At 40.7% G+C, this 17,930-nt stretch overlaps 1 protein-coding gene across 1 annotated transcript in view; it reads right to left on the reverse strand.

The window, feature by feature from the left end:
- The window catches only part of LOC135703723 (angiopoietin-2), a 390,934-nt gene that overhangs the window by 35,291 nt on the left and 337,713 nt on the right, over positions 1–17,930 (reverse strand). The window contains exon 3 of the mRNA XM_065225018.1: positions 26–1,003. Coding sequence (XP_065081090.1) covers positions 26–1,003 — 978 coding nt within the window. The remainder of the gene's footprint in view (positions 1–25; positions 1,004–17,930) is intronic.

Here is a 17,930-nt window from a genome sequence, read left to right on the forward strand (position 1 = left end):
ATGAACAGTCGTCACAGAACATTACCTGTTTGGGTCGTATTCAACGAGTCGATCAATCGTTGGGTCCAACAGTAGCTCCGCAGGAACGGGACGTTGAGCCAAAACCGCCACATCATCTTCCTGCTTCTTGAGTCGCTTCTCCACCATATCCAAGTTGTTGATGATCAAATTTGTTTTGGTTTTCAGATCGTGATGGATTTCTCCGATAGCACGCTCCTGCCGTTGGTTCTGTGTAAGCAGTGCATCCGATTTGGGCACCAAATCATCAACGGAACTCTTCGTACCCACAACAACATCCCATACTTCGTCCATTTTTTCCGACACGGACATGATCGGTCGGATCTGTTTCACCAGAATGTCGATCTTGCTGGCCTTTACGTACGGTGGTATCGTGGACGTTGAACTGTAGTTGAAGTTGATATTATGATCAACCACGGCATCGTGAACTTCGTTTAGCAAATTGATCGTCTTGCCTAAATTCTCCGACACAATGTTGATGTGGAACTGTAGCTTCTTATCGATACCTTCCTGGATGGACCGAAGCTGGCCCAGTTCCTTGGTAATGTGTCCCATCACTTCTGAATGCATTGCCTTCGTGATCTCTGCCACATTCATGCTGACAGTTTTCCGCTCACTGGCTTCGGCGTTGATGTCATCCAACGGTAAGAAATTACTGTCAATCTGATTCTTCAGCCCATTCAGCTTGTTATCGATATCGCTGACCTTCTGGTCCAACGAAACCAGTCGGCTGTCCAGGCTGTTGGTGGACTTGGCCGTCCTGACAATGTTAGTCCTGTCGCCATCGCCGGTCAGCTTATTGTCCAGCATCAGCAGCTTGGAGATGACTGAATCGGTTTTGTGAATATTGTCCGCAACCTTACTGTCCAGGGATTCCACCCGTCGCATCAGATGCTCCACCGCCTTGTCCAGGTTGTCTATCCGCTGGAGTTTGCCCTCCAGCGTCGATACCACTACTTCGAACACATTCAGCAGCTGTTGCTCCCTGTGGGCGAAAAAATAAAATGCATGCATTAAAATCCATCCTTTCTCCCTTTATTGCAGTCTGGTGGTAGCCACCTTATAATTAAAACAGATTGAATCGTTTAATATTCGCAAATTTGCGAGACGCACCATTCAAGCTGAACGTTTTAATTAAAGATAGGTGAAGTGAACTTATCGCTCAGTTTTGCACGGGTGCGCGCTTTTAGTGCGAAATTTAATGATTTAAGTTTTTCTTATATTTCAGATGCAGCAGCCTTTCCGGTACGTGATCATTTGCTGCTCAGTGAGTTGTATTAATGGTGATAATAATAAAAAAAAACAAGCTTGAATAAAGATGCTGCTGCTTCTGAGCATGGGCGGATTGTTTACGCAGAGGCTGTAGGACTTTCGTTTTTCACTTTTCACTCCATTGCCGCGGGAGGTTTTAATCGTTTTCTGCTGTTCACTGTTATCTTACAACGTTTAGTTCTTCTTGTTTATGGTTTGGATATACCGTTTGAATCGTAGAAGGGTGGTACTTAAAGGTTAACCTGGGGGAATTGGTGTGAATGGCTTGTGAAAGCAGTGGGATATATCTCTAGAAAAAGGGCTTTGGCTACACCCAAGCAATGGCCATTAGAAATGCAACCAGAAGGATTGAAAAGACAAAGCAATGTTTCATAAAATTTCTCGTCAAAATCAAAAAAGTGTTTTCTAATCAGTTGGCATTTTTCTACTACTTACTACTACCAATATTCACAGGTTACCGAAATAAATTCTGGGGTAATTTTAAAGTTAACTGTGTTTGATTTTTTTCCAACTTGGTGATACAATGCACGATCCAGTGTTGGGAAAATATAAAAAAAAAAACAAATCTCATCAAAGATCAAGATCACGCTTGATTTTCGTACACAAAAGTCAACGAGCAAACAACGGCGGTTGATGTAGCAAGCTGTGATATCAAGCTAAGCTGCAAATATCACCAAACTGTGGTGAAATTGAGTTTCATCATTTTTGCATTACACCCGAACGCAACCGAAACTGCCATAACGGGAGGCAGCAGTCGCTTCGTGTCTGTTGTCAGTGAAGAGAAAAAAGAGATAGCATTATTATACCTTCTCTTTCTAAGAAAACGAGGTGAAATAGAATGATTTTGCCTCGATTCAACTCTCAGCTTCAACTATACACGTTGTGAATAGTCTCGCAATATCAAGGAGCTTGAAAATCAATATCAAGCATGATATTTTGCTCCAATATTCAGAGCGTTTGAAAACGGATAAATATCATTTTGATTATGATTATGCCATCACTGATCCAATGCTTGAAAAAATGCACTTTGTACTATTTTTGAAGGTAGACTCAAACTGATTCAATAGTTTTCCAATCGAAATGTTTTTTGAAGAGTTGATAATACTGCTATTATTTTACATACCCCTCTTAAAAGTAACGGTATTCCCACCTAGCACGCTAATTTTTGTTTTCGATTTCCCGTGAAATTGTTTGCCTCAAGTTGCAAAGGTGGGAAGTTCATAATAAAGCATAGTGATTTTTGTGTGCAAGCCATAAAAAGCTAGGACAAGAGTGTCCCAACCGTCAGAGGAAAATGGAACAACACTTAACCTTTCTAGCTTTGATGCTTCAAAGAACTAACCAATCATATAATTACCAAAAACGGAACGTACGGTATGAGATGTCCAGATTGGATTCCAATGTCCAATCTTCCAGGGCCGATGTTTTTTAATCATCTCGCCCCTTAAATGCGGCACAGTAGGTCTGGCCATTTTGGTATGTATGACGCGTCCTCGATGTGAAACATATATCAAATAGACGACAAAAATTATGGAGGTAAATCAATAATTTTCCAGGATGCTTTCACGAACTGGCTTTGTTGGTGTTAGATTCGATTAGATAGTTTAGAAACCAATCCATGGTGCTAGCCTGAACTTCAACCTTCAAATTGATGACAAAAGTTTCTGCAGATGAAGTAAGCAGAATATTTGTAATCAAGCATATATTTTGAAGTGTTTCAACATTTTCTCCAAAGTTTTTGGTTTTAATCATATTACACAAGTTTCTACAATATTAGAGTAAAACGTTAGATCGTGGCGCCAACGAGCATTTGTGTGACCGTGCATTCTTTTGCAAAAACTTCCCTATTTTTGGGTAGTTTTACTTTCGACCAAATTTTGTTGATTTCCACCTTGGGGTAAGACAGCTTTCGATCATGAGTAAAATCGGAGGTAATTTTGAGTAGCTCTGAGTAACTTGCTTTGCTCAATATCATCCACACACCTGGTTGTTGTGTTGAAACCGATGCTGTCAAGCAATCATAATTTAGGTATTTTTAAACATTTTAAGCGGTGCCCGGCGGTCAAACCAAAGTTTAACCGAGAAGGTATTTCGGCAATGGAAAGGCAATTTCACTTTCATATAGCACGCTACGAAAGGAACTACAAGCGGTCCCCTCAAAATCGATGGAGAATTTCATGGTCACTACACAGATAAAAATTCTGAATTTTAATTGTGATGTAAACATTCATTCACGTAGACTTGTATTTCATTTCACGCAACCGAGCAACTTGCAAAAAATGTTGTTTGTTACAAAGATGATATTTTGTCGAGGGGGCGACTCTATCTAAGATGCAGGAAATTTGTTGCTTTGCTGTTTTGAGATACACTCGAGCTTAATAGATAGAAACACGATTGATTATGATTTTGAAGATTTACTGCAAAAAGGTGGATAGCGATGGGAGTAGATTGGTTTAGATGCAAGAGATGAAAAAAGATTTTTCGTATATTTATTCGCTAGTGTGCGATTTTTTGGCCATTTCAAATCAAGATTTGGATGTGTCGCACCCCTCGTATTTTGTTTACAATATTTGCTACATTGCATGAAATGTGTCAGAACTATACATGATATATAATGTAATCTATTTATGTGCATCATATTGAACTGAAATTTACACTACTTTTTCGAACTGTGTAGAGCCAGAGATGATTTACTGTCATACCGATGATGATCGACTATTGCAAACATTAGTAACCACATAATACGGATTCTTATGGACAGTCACAAGCATGGTTCATGGACAATCCCTAGAAGGCTTTGGACAATCTCTGGAAGAATTTCAGTCAATCGAATGGGGGTTTTATGACAGTCTCAGGAGGGACTCCGAACTAGCTTAGGGGTGATTCCAGACTATTCTCAGGGACGATTCCATATACTCCTAGTACGGCTTCCGGACACCAGGACGATTTCAGGTAAAATTGAGGGGCATTCATGACAGTTCAGAGAGGATCCCACACACTCGCAAAAAGGATTCCGTACAATCCCAGGGAGATTCCAGACAATCTCAGGGAGGACTACAGTCGATCCAAATGGATGATTCTGGATAATCCAAGGGGTGGTCACTGTACACACTTGTTTTGCGCCAACTTTTTTCTCAGTGTACCTCAGTGTGCCGCAGCTGTACCGGCAGTGCCAAGAAGTCATTGAACTGACTTTTGATTGCTTGTGAATAATACCGGTATTTTAACAGCTCTAGTTTTTGTTTTGTTTTTCAATGTTTTTAAAAACGACACGGACTCCAGTTGGGACTACACACTGGATACATCCGTCACCAAGGATGCCTGCAACGGACGAGCTCCGTTGCTACACGATGCTTCCATCTTCGGCGGAAGGCCGACCCCGCACAACGAACGTCAATCATTAGTCAACCAACCCTTCTGGGAGCCGGCGGAGGAAACGGATTTGCACCGAATTTTTCACCACCCGAGTATCATCCGTCGGAAAACTGGAAACCAACACCGGCCGGAACACACGTCGGACTGATGAAGGACGCACCGCTGACCCGAAACGGACCAGCCCTGCCGGACAATTCGATCAGCTTCAAGGTCTACAGCGCCTCCAAGAACAATCACTTCCCAGGCCAGCAAAAATCGCATTCTCCACTTCTTCAATACCCCACCCGTATGTCGTCCGGAGATCTGCTGCTGACTGCATTCACCACCAAGGACTGCCACCCGTCGCAAGTGCGAATGTTCCCGCTGAAATCGGAAAGTTCCTCCTCCGCATTGGTCAAGTTCCCGAGCGTAGCCCTGGTGGTGAACGTCATCATGAAGTGCAACCACAGCGCGATCACAAATGCACAAAACTCCCGTTCATTATGAAGCTGTGCTTCTCCTCCTCCAAGAAGATGAACGATGCGTGGAGCAACGAGAACACCGAAAACACGTTTGCTTTGAAAGAACGGAAGCTTCTTTTTCTGAGAAAAGAAAGGATTTTCCTTTTTCTGTGTAGTTAATGTTATGATTCGTAATTATAATTTCTTATTGTGTTAGTTGGAAGTGCAAAAAGGAAGAAGAGTAAAAATAATTTGTTGAACTATTTGAGATTTTGCCAAGACGGTCCTCCAACATTATATGTTGGACGATTGAATGATTGGTAGCAGCCACCGCCATGGATGTATTCGAGCTGGTCGGATGCTATAGTTTTTGTTTCGTTGTTGACTTTCCGATTAAAACTCAAGCACCGCTTGTCGTGACCGGTCCAAGATTTCCAGCGTCGGCCGCCACGGCTACACGAACTAGCGATGCAGCTCCCACGGCTGCGGCTGCGGCTACTTCCAATGCTGCTGCTGCTGCTGCTGATCCTTCTGCTGGTCCGTCTCCTCTAAAATTCGTCAAAAAAGACAGACCAGCGGCAGCATTGGAAGCAGCCGCAGCCGTGGGAGCTGCATCGCTAGTTCGTGTAGCCATGGCTGGAATCCACGGTCAGGTCAAGATGCCGTTGTCAGCTGTTCTTCGTCTGGGAGGAAATGTGGATGCGACTGCCGTCACGGGTGTTACGATTTTGAGATTCCTTATTATTCTTCTTCTTCTTTCCTTTATTTAACGTCGGTCTCTGTTCCGCAATATAGTGCCAATCACCGACGGACATCGACTGCCATCCATTGACGGCAATCGAATGTGCAGGAAGGCAGCTTCCCCACCTGCGTAGGATATCGGACCCATTTAAACACACATGGGCCGGGACCAACCAGAGATTTTTATGCCTCAGAAAAATCCCACCGACCTCGGTTGAGATTGAACCCAGACCTATTGGGGTGAGAAAGCAGTCACGCTTATCACTACACCACCGGCGCTGGTATTTTGAGAATCCATGGCGATACTTGGTGGAGATTCACGGTTGTTTTGAAAATAATTTGACTAGGAGTGGCAACACCCATAACAAAAGTTGACATATGCACACTGCGCAGGCGCAGAAAAAGTTCAGTATTGTCAGTAACTTTAAAGATCATAAAAATTGTAACCATGGGTGCCAAACAACACCAATGACTGCACCCGGGTGAGTAGAGTGACCAACCCCTTGGGATAATCCTAAGTAGCATAAAAAACATCAAGACATTCCAACTGTCAACTATGAAGTTGGCCAAAACTAATCTATTGTGACCTGTTATGAACAACTACATAAAATACCACATTCGTTAATGTTCCATTTGTGCTAAACAAGTTTCTAGTGACAGTTGATGATTACTCTGACTTTTTCTTGCAAAATATAATCAGAGATTTATATCCCTCTTACATTATGGAAGCTTGTTAAAATAATTTTGCTGGTCACTGTAGACCTCAATTATAAATAATAATTATTAATGTCGAGTTTCCTCATGCTTGAAACCAATACAACAGAACGAGAAGCCTCTTTCTCCGATTTTGAGAGGTTGAGTATTAATTTTCATGAGCTGAAAGAATCTTCTCATAATATTAGGTTAAATTCCTACTTCCTTGGTCTTGAAATCACACCACCACATCACCAAAACTTCGAAGATCATTAATCTCTAGAAAGCAAAAGAGGCCTAGGTATTCCCTGGCCTGAACAACAGCAATCTAACTTGGATCTTTTAATACATGAAAACTTAATATTGCCGTTGATGCCAAATTCTCATTTTCCACTTAATATTTAAAAAAATCATTCGGTGGTTGTTTCCAGAACTTCTTATGATGAAGAATACGAGACAACTTTGTTCATTTTTGAATAAATATCAAATAAAACTCAAATTTACCGAGCACAGCTGTCTTGCCCCTTGATTTCCACCAAGGTCGACCAATCTGCCCCAACTGTCGATTAAATTTTAAACAGAATTCCGTCACACGATTAAATTTTAAACACAGTAGTCAATGACCGTTACTTCGCCTGCCAGCTCGATCGTCGGTCGGATAAGTTTCGAGGACAATAATTGTATTTTGATACCTTTTCTTCAACCATGATTCAAATATGGAAACGAATCGGACGCTCGGACAAGAGCAGTCAGAAGCGGAACACAGAATTCCAGATATATCATTGTGTAATATGCATGGAGGACATGAAAAGATTGAAGACAATTCAACTCCGCTGTGGTCACCGGTTCTGTGCGGATTGTGTCCATCAGACGATCAAGCTCTGCTGCTACCCGGGCCAACCTGCCAGATGTCCACTCTGTAGAGAGCCGGTGCAGAAGGATTGTGCCGAATTCGCTGGAAGAGGAAACGGGCGCATCTGGATGACTTGCTTCGTCATTGGGATAGTTTTCCTAGCAGGGGTTGGATTGTATCGAGTGGTTCATCACTAGCGCTTGATTGGTGCAAACAAAACTGTATGTTTAAAGGTGGCATCGTCTTCTAGTATGGAAAGAGTATCTACTTATTTTACGAATAAATCAATCGCAACAAGTGCGGGACCGTTTTCATTTTGTTATTGAATCAGAATTCCAATTGTTAGCAGTGCTGCAAAATATCACTATCAATACCTACAAAATTCTGAATTTCACTAGCCACCTGATGTCAGTATCAGTGCACACAGTTAGAATATCAATATCATTTGCCTGAATGTCAGTGCGCTAATGACATTGACATCGTAAAAAAACCACTGATATTTAAAGTTCTGGGGGGAGAAAAATTTTAAAACGGTAATATTTTTCGAATTAGGTACATTGAATGAATTTTTTGTTACTGTGGATTATAAAAACTTTTTATTTTTTTTTTGAATCATTGAATAAAATAATTGAAGAAATAGAAGCATTTTAAAATTGTAATCCCATACATAACCGAGCAAAATCTAGAAATCTGAATCATCAAACGTTTTTCAAGATGGCCGCGACGTCTATGTTGTCTGAGATTTGTTCTATAGAAAGTAAGAAGTGGTACTGCAAAACAGCCAACAAATCCTAAATCATATGAATTTTTTTTCTTAGATGAGATGATGAATCAATAGCAGACAAACAGCAGCAAACACAGACACAAATTCTAAATATTACAGATGATGAAAACATCCATTCATGTAAACTTGTATTTATTTTGGCACAAACTAGGAGCTTGCAAGAAATATTGCCGTAGCCAGTTGGTTACAATCTGTGGATTTTTGTTTGTATGAGTTGTAGTTGTTTGGAAAATTCACGTATTTTAATAATAATGACGGAAGGCAACACACAGCAGCGAGAGGGTTAGTACCGCTGCTAAAGCACTCGAAGAATACTGAAGGAAGGAAAATCGTAGCCTTATGCTAAAAATGGATGCGCATATGCTTAAAAGAGAATTGGCTAAATTGATTGAAGATAGCAATCTTAGATTTAGGAGATTAAGCAGAAGTAATCAGGCGTCCGTGTGACCAAAACCAGGAGATAGTGCAGTGCAATTATTTAATACCCCCACCCTCTTTTTAGGGGCTTGGGATGAAAGGACTATCTCAGTTCAGGACCTCTTGTGCTCTTTTACACCTGTTAAGAGATGAACTAGCCTATGGCTAAAAATCTCTTAAATAAAGATCAAAAAAAAATCTTGTACACCTCGTAACGTATTATTGTATTATTAAACGGTCACTCAAGATGGCTTCCGAGTCTAATTAAAAAAAGAACCTTTGTCGTCCAGAAAGCCTGACTCCATCAGGCCTAAATCGTCAAGGAGGATACCTTCTCGGTTCGACCAATGTGGCCATGCCACGGTCAGCCGATTTCCACCAAAGAAGGAAGGACGCCTGCCAGCCAAGCGAGCCAGCAATGCCTGCTGGGCCGTTCGTGGTTGAATATATCCGTTATTCTCCTAATTCATCAACGAAACGCTGTTTGCAACACGCGCCGCAAGTTTCCGGCCACACGGTAGTGCAGGAGCAGCCGTGTGGGCCAACGCCAGTGTCGCGACGCCGTATGAGAGCCCGCTGCAGCAGTGAGTACTAAATTTCCTAAATCCTCGCATGCACGCTATTTTCATACTTTGTATCGCGTCCCTTGATCACCTAGCCCAAGTAATAATTTTGGTTTTATGAGGGTTTTGTAGACTATGATTTAGATTTACAGCATGCTTTAATACCTCAATAAAACTTGTACTGCTACTTGGGAGCAATAAGCCAACTCTGAGACCCAGTTCGAGGAGTCTCTTGCTACTGCTGAGTTGTCGGGTTAACTGTTGGGCATCAGCTGAGTAACATTTTTTTTAAATATATATATTTAAAGGGTGATACGGTCAAAATTTGGTCAAGGGAAAACGCGTGTAAATCGGTGAAATCGTTTATTTAAAAAATCAAATTAAATTTCTTTTTCAAGTTCAATTAGTATAAAATTCAGGAAAAATATTCAGTTAGGCTTCCGCTTTACCAAATCCGAATTACCGGGCCTTACGTTTGACCCCTGCCATCAGATTTTGTACAGCCACCTTGTCCACCTTCTTCGCCGCAGAAAGCCAGTTTGCCTTGAACTGCTGCTCGCCCTTATCAGTTTTTTTGGTCTTCTTTAGGTTCCGCTTGACAATAGCCCAGTATTTCTCAATTGGGCGGAGCTCTGGCGTGTTGGGAGGGTTCTTGTCCTTGGGAACCACCTCCACGTTGTTGGCGGCGTACCACTCCATGGCCTTTTTACCGTAATGGCAAGATGCCAAATCCGGCCAAAACAGTACGGAACAACCGTGTTTCTTCAGGAAAGGCAGCAGACGTTTATTCAAACACTCTTTCACGTAAATTTCTTGGTTGACAGTCCCGGAAGCTATGAAAATGCTGCTTTTCAAGCCACAGGTACAGATGGCTTGCCAAACCAGATATTTCTTTGCGAACTTTGACAGTTTCATGTGCTTGAAAACATCTGCTACCTTTCCCCTTCCTTTTGTCGTATAAAACTCCTATCCCGGAAGCTGCTTGTAGTCGGCTTTGACGTAGGTTTCGTCGTCCATTACCACGCAGTCAAACTTCGTCAGCATCGTCGTGTACAGCCTCCGGGATCGCGCTTTGGCCGTCGTATTTTGTTTATCATCGCGATTTGGAGTCACTACCTTCTTGTAAGTCGATAGTCCGGCTCGTTTTTTGGCTCGATGCACGGTTGTAGACGATACACCCAGGTTATTTGCGGCATCTCGGAGAGAGAGGTTAGGGTTTCGCTTGAAACTACCGGCAACTCTCTTTGTCGTCTCAGCGGCTTCCGGTTTTCGATTTCCCCCCGATCCAGACTTCCTGGCTGTCGACAAACGTTCCCCAAACACTTTAATTACATTTGTAACGGTTGATTTGGCAACTTTTAGCGATTTTGCCAACTTTGCGTGCGAGTAGCTCAGATTTTCGCGATGCGCGAGCAAAATTTTGATACGCTGCTTTTCTTGCTTGGACGGCATTTTGACAACTGAAGAGTGAATTCCTAAATCAAAATAGGAGCAACATTCTACACACACACACCTTCAAAATGAGGGGTGTTCAGGTTTTTTAAATGCAAAATTGAAAGAAATACGTCAAGTTGATATTGACCAAATTTTGACCGTATAACCCTTTATTAAGGAGACTTTCAGCCCTGGGCTGGTTCGTCTCCGGCGGGGCTACAAATTTGACGATTTTATCCAATATTTTCCTCGACATATCTCACAACTTTATATGATGTATAATGTAAGCTTGTATGATTTATGATGCTCAATTTATGTGCATTATGTTTAACAGAAATTGATTTTTTTAAAAATCTGGAAATATATGAAACATACCGTGCATCTCAAAATTGATCGTACAACCTACAGGACAATTTTATGAAACATGAATAGAAAGGTGAATAGATATTTTTTTTTAAATCATGGCTGGTGGTCGAACAGATATTTATTGATTTATTGCTATAATTTTGGTTTTTATTGGAAGAACCTGTATGAAGTTAGATTTACTTTAGTGAAACGCACGATTTTCAACTTTTTACCCAGAGGACGAATTTTAGTAAAATTAGTGGCATATGAATGATCCTTACTACGACTAAAAATGAACAAAATTTCAAGAAGTTATGATCATTTCAAGAAAATAAGGTTTTTTCAAGAGAAAGGCATTTTTCTTAAATTGCTCTAACTTTTTGTAATATCAACCAAATATGCCTTATACTGAGACAATAATTGATAAATGTATGCTGAATCAGCTGCCACAAATTCAGAGCCGTATCTTTTTAACTTGTGCTTTTAGAGCCGTTTTGCTCAAATTTAAGTACAGCTGTACGATCAATTTTAAGATACACTGTATTAAAACAATCTGGAAATTAACGCACCATATATGTGTGTCTGTTAAAATGATTAAAAATCTGGAAAATCCAGATAAATCTGGAATACTGGTAACGCTGGATTGTGGTGAGATGAATCATCAAGCTTACCGATTTGCGAAGTATTTGAATTTCGTTTCATTTTCGCACATTGCATTTTGTCCATTTTCAGTCAGCAGGGTCGTACTTTGACCATTTATCAATCACCTGATAAAATACAAGCCTGTGATTCAGGAATATGATTAATATACAATGAATTGTATTATAAATGCTTATTAAATTACATAAATTATTGATGTTTTCATACAGCACGACCTATTCTTTAGAAGCATGAGCTTCATCAGTGCATACTGATTTAAAGTTGAGTCTTTTTTGCACAGCAAAAATCTGAATTTTAAATGTGATGTAAACATTCATTCTCGTGAGCTTGTAAACACGCAGCGAACAACTTGTAAGGAATGTTGTTTACAAAGATGGCCTAACTTATTAAATATACCCCCCTGATCAATCAGACACCGGTCTACGGTACTAAAGCTTGATAACCCTTATCCAAAAATCATTTTTGTGGTTATACAGCTCAAATGTCCACTAATCAACATACACACCCCATCCACCTCTACCAATTTCGAGAGTCGAATGTTTGAAAGACTCGCAGCCTTTCACTTCTCTCACTCAGAAGTCCATCGCTAACAATAAAACAACAATACAACAGACGGAAAGTATGGTGGTGGCAGTAGAAGTTGCGATGAGGTGAGAAGCTTTGAAATTTCGCAGATCCGCGATCTTGTTTAATTGGTACCAATACACTGCCTGCCGGCTCCAGCTGGCGTTGGTATATTTCAGTTAATTATCTAATTAATTAATGAGTCCATTAAGTTTGGATGCTGTTCATTTATTGGGGTTTAACAGTGATAATCGTATAATTTTTGTTTGTTTGTTTTTGGCGTTGCTTTCTTTTCCGTTTCACACGGTGATAAAGTTATCGACTCGCCTTTTCAAGTGGTTCGTATGGAACTGGCTTAACAATATGATGATCCATATTTATAGGTAGTTGTTATGATTTCATGATGACAATTGTCCCTCTTTCATACCATTAATTAAGTATTGCCTTCAACTTATACTTCCACAACCGCACTCATTTCTAGGCGTTTGACATAACACGCGATGCAATGGAACAAACTTGAACAATACCCCCAGATTCCGAATCAACATTTCGGATCGGAATCTGCAGCGTCACGTCTACAGACCTTGCACGAATTAGTTCTCGATTGTGCCACGGGGCCTGCTGTTTCTACAATTACTATTCTGCCCTCTCGTCGTCATCATCATCATCAAAAAACCTCCTTCCAACAGTTACAGATTTAATTGAATTCCTCTGTGCAGCTCGCTCAGCAGGATGGTCGAATTAGATATCGAATAGACCCGTGTCGCCACCGTCCGTGCCGAGTGGGACTCAAACACCGGAATTATGCATATGCGAGTTCGAAACCTCGCCCAGTCGAATCGTGCTCGAGCAAATGTCATCTAGAACACCCACTTAGAAGTAGTCCGGACTCTCGGCGTGTGCTTTTTGTCCGGTTCTAAATAGAAATGAGGAAAAAACGACGACGGGACGGACGGCCGGCCGTTGGAGCTAATCTGGCCGGCGGCATTGTTCAAAATTCTCATTAAAACACCGAAACCGCCACCACTGGCACACGGAACACGAGGGCGTCGTTGATGGAGGGCGCGAAAATTCAATGGTCGGAAAAAGGAAACCGACAACAACACTCTGATCAGATGTCGGAGCGGAACGAACGTTTGCAGGCTGGGGGGAAACGATCATTATTTTCCCATTATCTGGTGCTGCTTGGGTTACAGGTAGCGTGGTGGTAATATCTTGGTATGTCTTTTTTTTGCCAGACACAGGGTGGGAGACGTTGACGAGTTGGCGCAATTCTCACCACAGGTGAGCGCGGATAAATCAAACAGCAATTGGATTTCGGTTTAATGCTGCAATCATCCAACATTTGTTGGACCAAAAACAGTACCGCAATCGTAAATGACTGCCAGGGGTGTAGCGGGGATCGTAGCTAAACTAACCTTATTCTAAAATCATTTGCTGAAACAGCCACCACACGAAAGCTTAGGATTGCCCCTGCATATCAAAATGTGCTATGAGGGGGGTCTGCAAAAAAATTAATTTTTATCTTATGGTTTAGTACACATCTCGTTCAAAAATTATTGTTAACGCCCAAAATATTTAAACACCACCCCCGAAATTTTGCGTAATACTGAAACACAAAAGTTTTTTTTATAATCTCAAGTTTTAATTTTTTTAGATGTTTGTCTTTAAGCATTTGGTTAAATTCAAATATTAGAAGAATAAGTAGCCATATTCGAACTTGAAAATTCTTCACGGTAGTTGAACTTACAGAAAAAATCAAAATTACACACTAAGAAATAACTAATTTTACACGTGACCGAATCCGTCTTTGACATAACAGATGAGACGTAAACAAACATGTAATGTAATATTAAGTGCTCCGAGACTGAAAAGTTCGTTACTCGACGAAAAGTACGTTTGATTGAGCTATATTTTGCGTCTGTTATGACTCAAATTTATGGCAAAATTGACACTCGTATATGTCACTCTCAGATCACCTTAATTTACATGAATTTTTCTAAGTGTGTAGGGATCTCCCCTAGCTCAGCTGGTAAAGGTACAGCTATAAAGCAAGACCACACACTTCGAAAAAACTAATTTCACACGTGACGGAATCCATCTTTGACATAAAAGATCAGACGTAAACAAACATGTCTTGTAAAATTAAGTGCTCCGAGACGGAAAAGTACGTTACTCGACGAAAAGTACCTTTGATTGAGCTGAATTTGGCGTCTATTATGACTCAATTTTATGTCAAAATTGACGCTCTTATATGTCAGTCTCAGAGCACCTAAATTTACATGATTTTTTCTAAGTGTGCATGCTAGAGGTGCCTGGATTCGATTCCTGGTCTGGTTTAGAAATTTTTTGGGTTGGAAAATTTCTCGACTTCCCTGGCAAGTGCAATCATGCTCTATGCCCATGGAAGTTGCGAAATGTTCCAAAATTTCCTAAACTGGATCGGGAATCTAGCCCAGCCACCTCCAGCATGGTCTTGCATTGTAGCTGTACCTTTACCAACTGAGCTAAGAAGGGAGGCCCCAAAAGAAAAACATTTTGGTACTGATCTCAAATGAAAGAGGAAAAATTATGATTCCATTTGGTGGGTATTTCAGCAATAACGTGAAGGCTCGAAACCTAGGCACATAAATCTTAAATCTGGACACTTTTAAGTTGATTATCACTGCCTGCCAACCATGCTCAAAATAATATGGTCTTTTAGAATCGATAATATTCATCACACATAGTTTTATCATTGCAAAGTAGACGGAATATTAAATAAATAATTAAATGTGCACTATTTATTGGCGAGTCCGTCCCATAGCACAGAATTGAAAAATGCATTTTAAGTTTTCGCACCACTACTTCTTATGTATGAGCTGTTTTTCTAAACTTTTCTAGAACAAAGTTGTTGAGCTAATTCAGTATTAGGAAAATATAGGATGTTAGCTAGGGGAAATGACGACTTGAACATTTCTTTAAATGTTATCGTCAGGGGGTAAATGCAGTCTTAGTGTTTTTTGCAAAACGAAGCTCTAGAACAGTGCTTGTTGACATTTATTCTTAACCATCATTCGATATGAATTTTTTCAGTGTACGCACGGCTGTCTGTTTATAGGTACAGTTTTGAGCAACGGTTTGAAAGCGCAGCGAAGAAGAAACGTTCTAGCTTGCATTTTCCAACAGTTGCGGAACAATGTTACTGGATGGATTAATTGTTATTTCACTCATTTTTTCCAATTTTTAAAATCCATACATCGCGCATTCGTATTTTCCTCGGAAAGCAATTACAACTGATTCGTTTTGCATTTCTTCGGGTATATGGAGGTTTTCCATGACTGAACGCGCGCTGCAGTTATCTGATATCGCATGATTTTTGGAATGGATTGCACATCTAGTGAAGGTAATGCTTTGATTGACTACGAGAGATGTGATCGACGCGAGGTGAGTGCAAAATTTTGAAGGTGATCTCCAGAAACAGATGGAAAGGTTGCAACTGATTGATGGTTTGAATAATACCGGTGGCTATTGAGCTAGTTTTCAATTCGTTTATCATTACCGTCTACTCTCCCTTACTTGATGTCGAAGAGTTAATGAAACTATAAAGGTGAAACACATAGAGGATTAGGGATAGTAGCAAGCAGGCCGGAACCTGGATTTCAATTGAATTAAGCAAGACTTCCCTCATTATTGAGTAAGCAAATATCTACCAAATGTGCGAACATAGCAACGATTGTAGTTTTATTCTAAATCAATACCACGATTATTAATTGATGCAATGTACATGATTAATTGGAAAACTACGATTACAATTTACGATTTTTTTTAAAGATAATTTAGTAACAAATTTATGCCTATTTCATATGCAAAACTAACTTACACATTTATTCTTACAACAGACCAGTCAGTGCTGCCAAATTGCTTTGAAAATATTTCCGGGGAGGTACTCAACATAATTATCCCGTTACCTTGGGATAGTTAAATGGTACCCAATATTTTTAACGGACGAAGTCATCAACATCCTTCTTGATGGATATATGGATATTAGACTGATGCAAAATTTGAAATTTTCACTGCATAGTGCTCAGACGGTTTCAAATCAGGTCCTGATTAACCTCCCAAAATTTAAACTCATTTGGTAAGAAACTGACTTGACACAAACTATTCGAAGTTTATATGGAAATTACTGTGGAAAAACCAAACTTTTAAAACCATTTTCCATATTGCTTTTTCGGAAAATTTCTATAACTATTCTTATGGAAAGTTTTCTAAGCTACAACTTTGCGGAAAATCGTTTTTCTGCCAAATGTAAAATTAAATTGTTATTAATTATTTAAGAGATTGATAATCTTATGGCATGATCAAACAGCTGTTCTGTGGGCAACACTGTGTTATTCAGTGTGACATAGTAGCGATATATGTGCTTTATTCTTAGCACCTACTTTAGACTACGAAAAAGCTTTCGACCGTCTCAATCACGAGAATCTGTGGGGCGCCCTGAGACGCAAGGGAGTCCCGGATAAAATCGTCAACCTCATCGAAGCGCAGTTTCACGTGCAGAGTTCTGCATAACGGAGCCTTGTCTGACCCTATCCGGGTAGTCGCTGGTGTGATACAAGGATGTATACTATCACCGCTACTGTTTCTCATCGTAATCGACGAGATCATGGTAGGTGCAATTGACCGTGTACCGAATCGTGGGCTGCTTTGGCAGCCTATCACCATGGAGCATCTCAACGACTTCGATTTGGCTGATGATGTTGCTCTACTAGCACAACGGCACTCTGATATGCAGAGTAAGCTCAATGACCTAGCCGAATGCTCCTCTGCGGCGGGTCTCACCATCAACGTCAACAAGACCAAATCGTTGGATATCAACACGGGCAACCCTTCCAAATTTACGGTAGCGGGGCAAGCAGTGGAAAAGGTCGAAAGTTTCCAATATCTTGGCAGCCAAATAGCGTCGGACGGCGGGATCAAGAGCGACATAGGTGCACGAATCAAGAAGGCTAGGGCTGCCTTTGCGAGTTTACGAAACGTATGGAGATCCAACCAGATAAGTCAACGAACCAAAATCCGAATTTTCAATTCGAACGTGAAATCTGTTTTGTTATACGCCAGCGAGACGTGGTGTGTATCAGCGGAGAACACTCAAAAGCTGCAGGTCTTCATCAACCGATGCCTGCGGTATATAATTCGTGCCTGGTGGCCTCACAACTGGATCTCGAATGCCGAGCTCCATCATCGATGTCATCAGAAGCCGATAGCAACAGAAATTCGAGAGCGAAAGTGGAGGTGGGTCGGCCACACACTTCGACGGGGCGGAAACGAAATCTGCAAGCAAGCGCTGGATTGGAATCCGGCAGGACATCGCAGCAGAGGCAGACCCAGGGGCTCATGGCGGCGGAGCCTCAATAAGGAAATTAAGGGGAAGCTTACCGGCCCGAAAATAAAAAATATTTTCGGTACATTTTTATTTCTTTAAAAATATTGGGAAAAAATATCAAAAATCAAAGAAAATCAGTTTGTTCCTTAGATTTTTGTCAAAAATTACATGTAAAATTTTTTTTTCTATCTCATCATGAAAAAAAAAATTGGACTCTCAGCAAAATCGAAAAGTCGATTTCTTTGAAAAATTAAAAAAATATGTGATTTTCTTAGAATTTTGATATCTTTTTCCAATATTTTTAGAAAAATCAAAACGTAATTATTTTTTTCGGAGCGGTGAGCTTCCCCTTAAGCAAGTCGATAGGAATCTGACCTGGACCCAGGTCAAGGCAAAAGTGAGC

The sequence above is a fragment of the Ochlerotatus camptorhynchus genome, unplaced genomic scaffold (genome assembly GCF_037179485.1).
Source record: "Ochlerotatus camptorhynchus isolate MF236.1 unplaced genomic scaffold, CSIRO-AGI_Acam_v1.1 ptg000220l, whole genome shotgun sequence".
Classification (NCBI taxonomy): Eukaryota; Metazoa; Arthropoda; class Insecta; order Diptera; family Culicidae; genus Ochlerotatus; species Ochlerotatus camptorhynchus.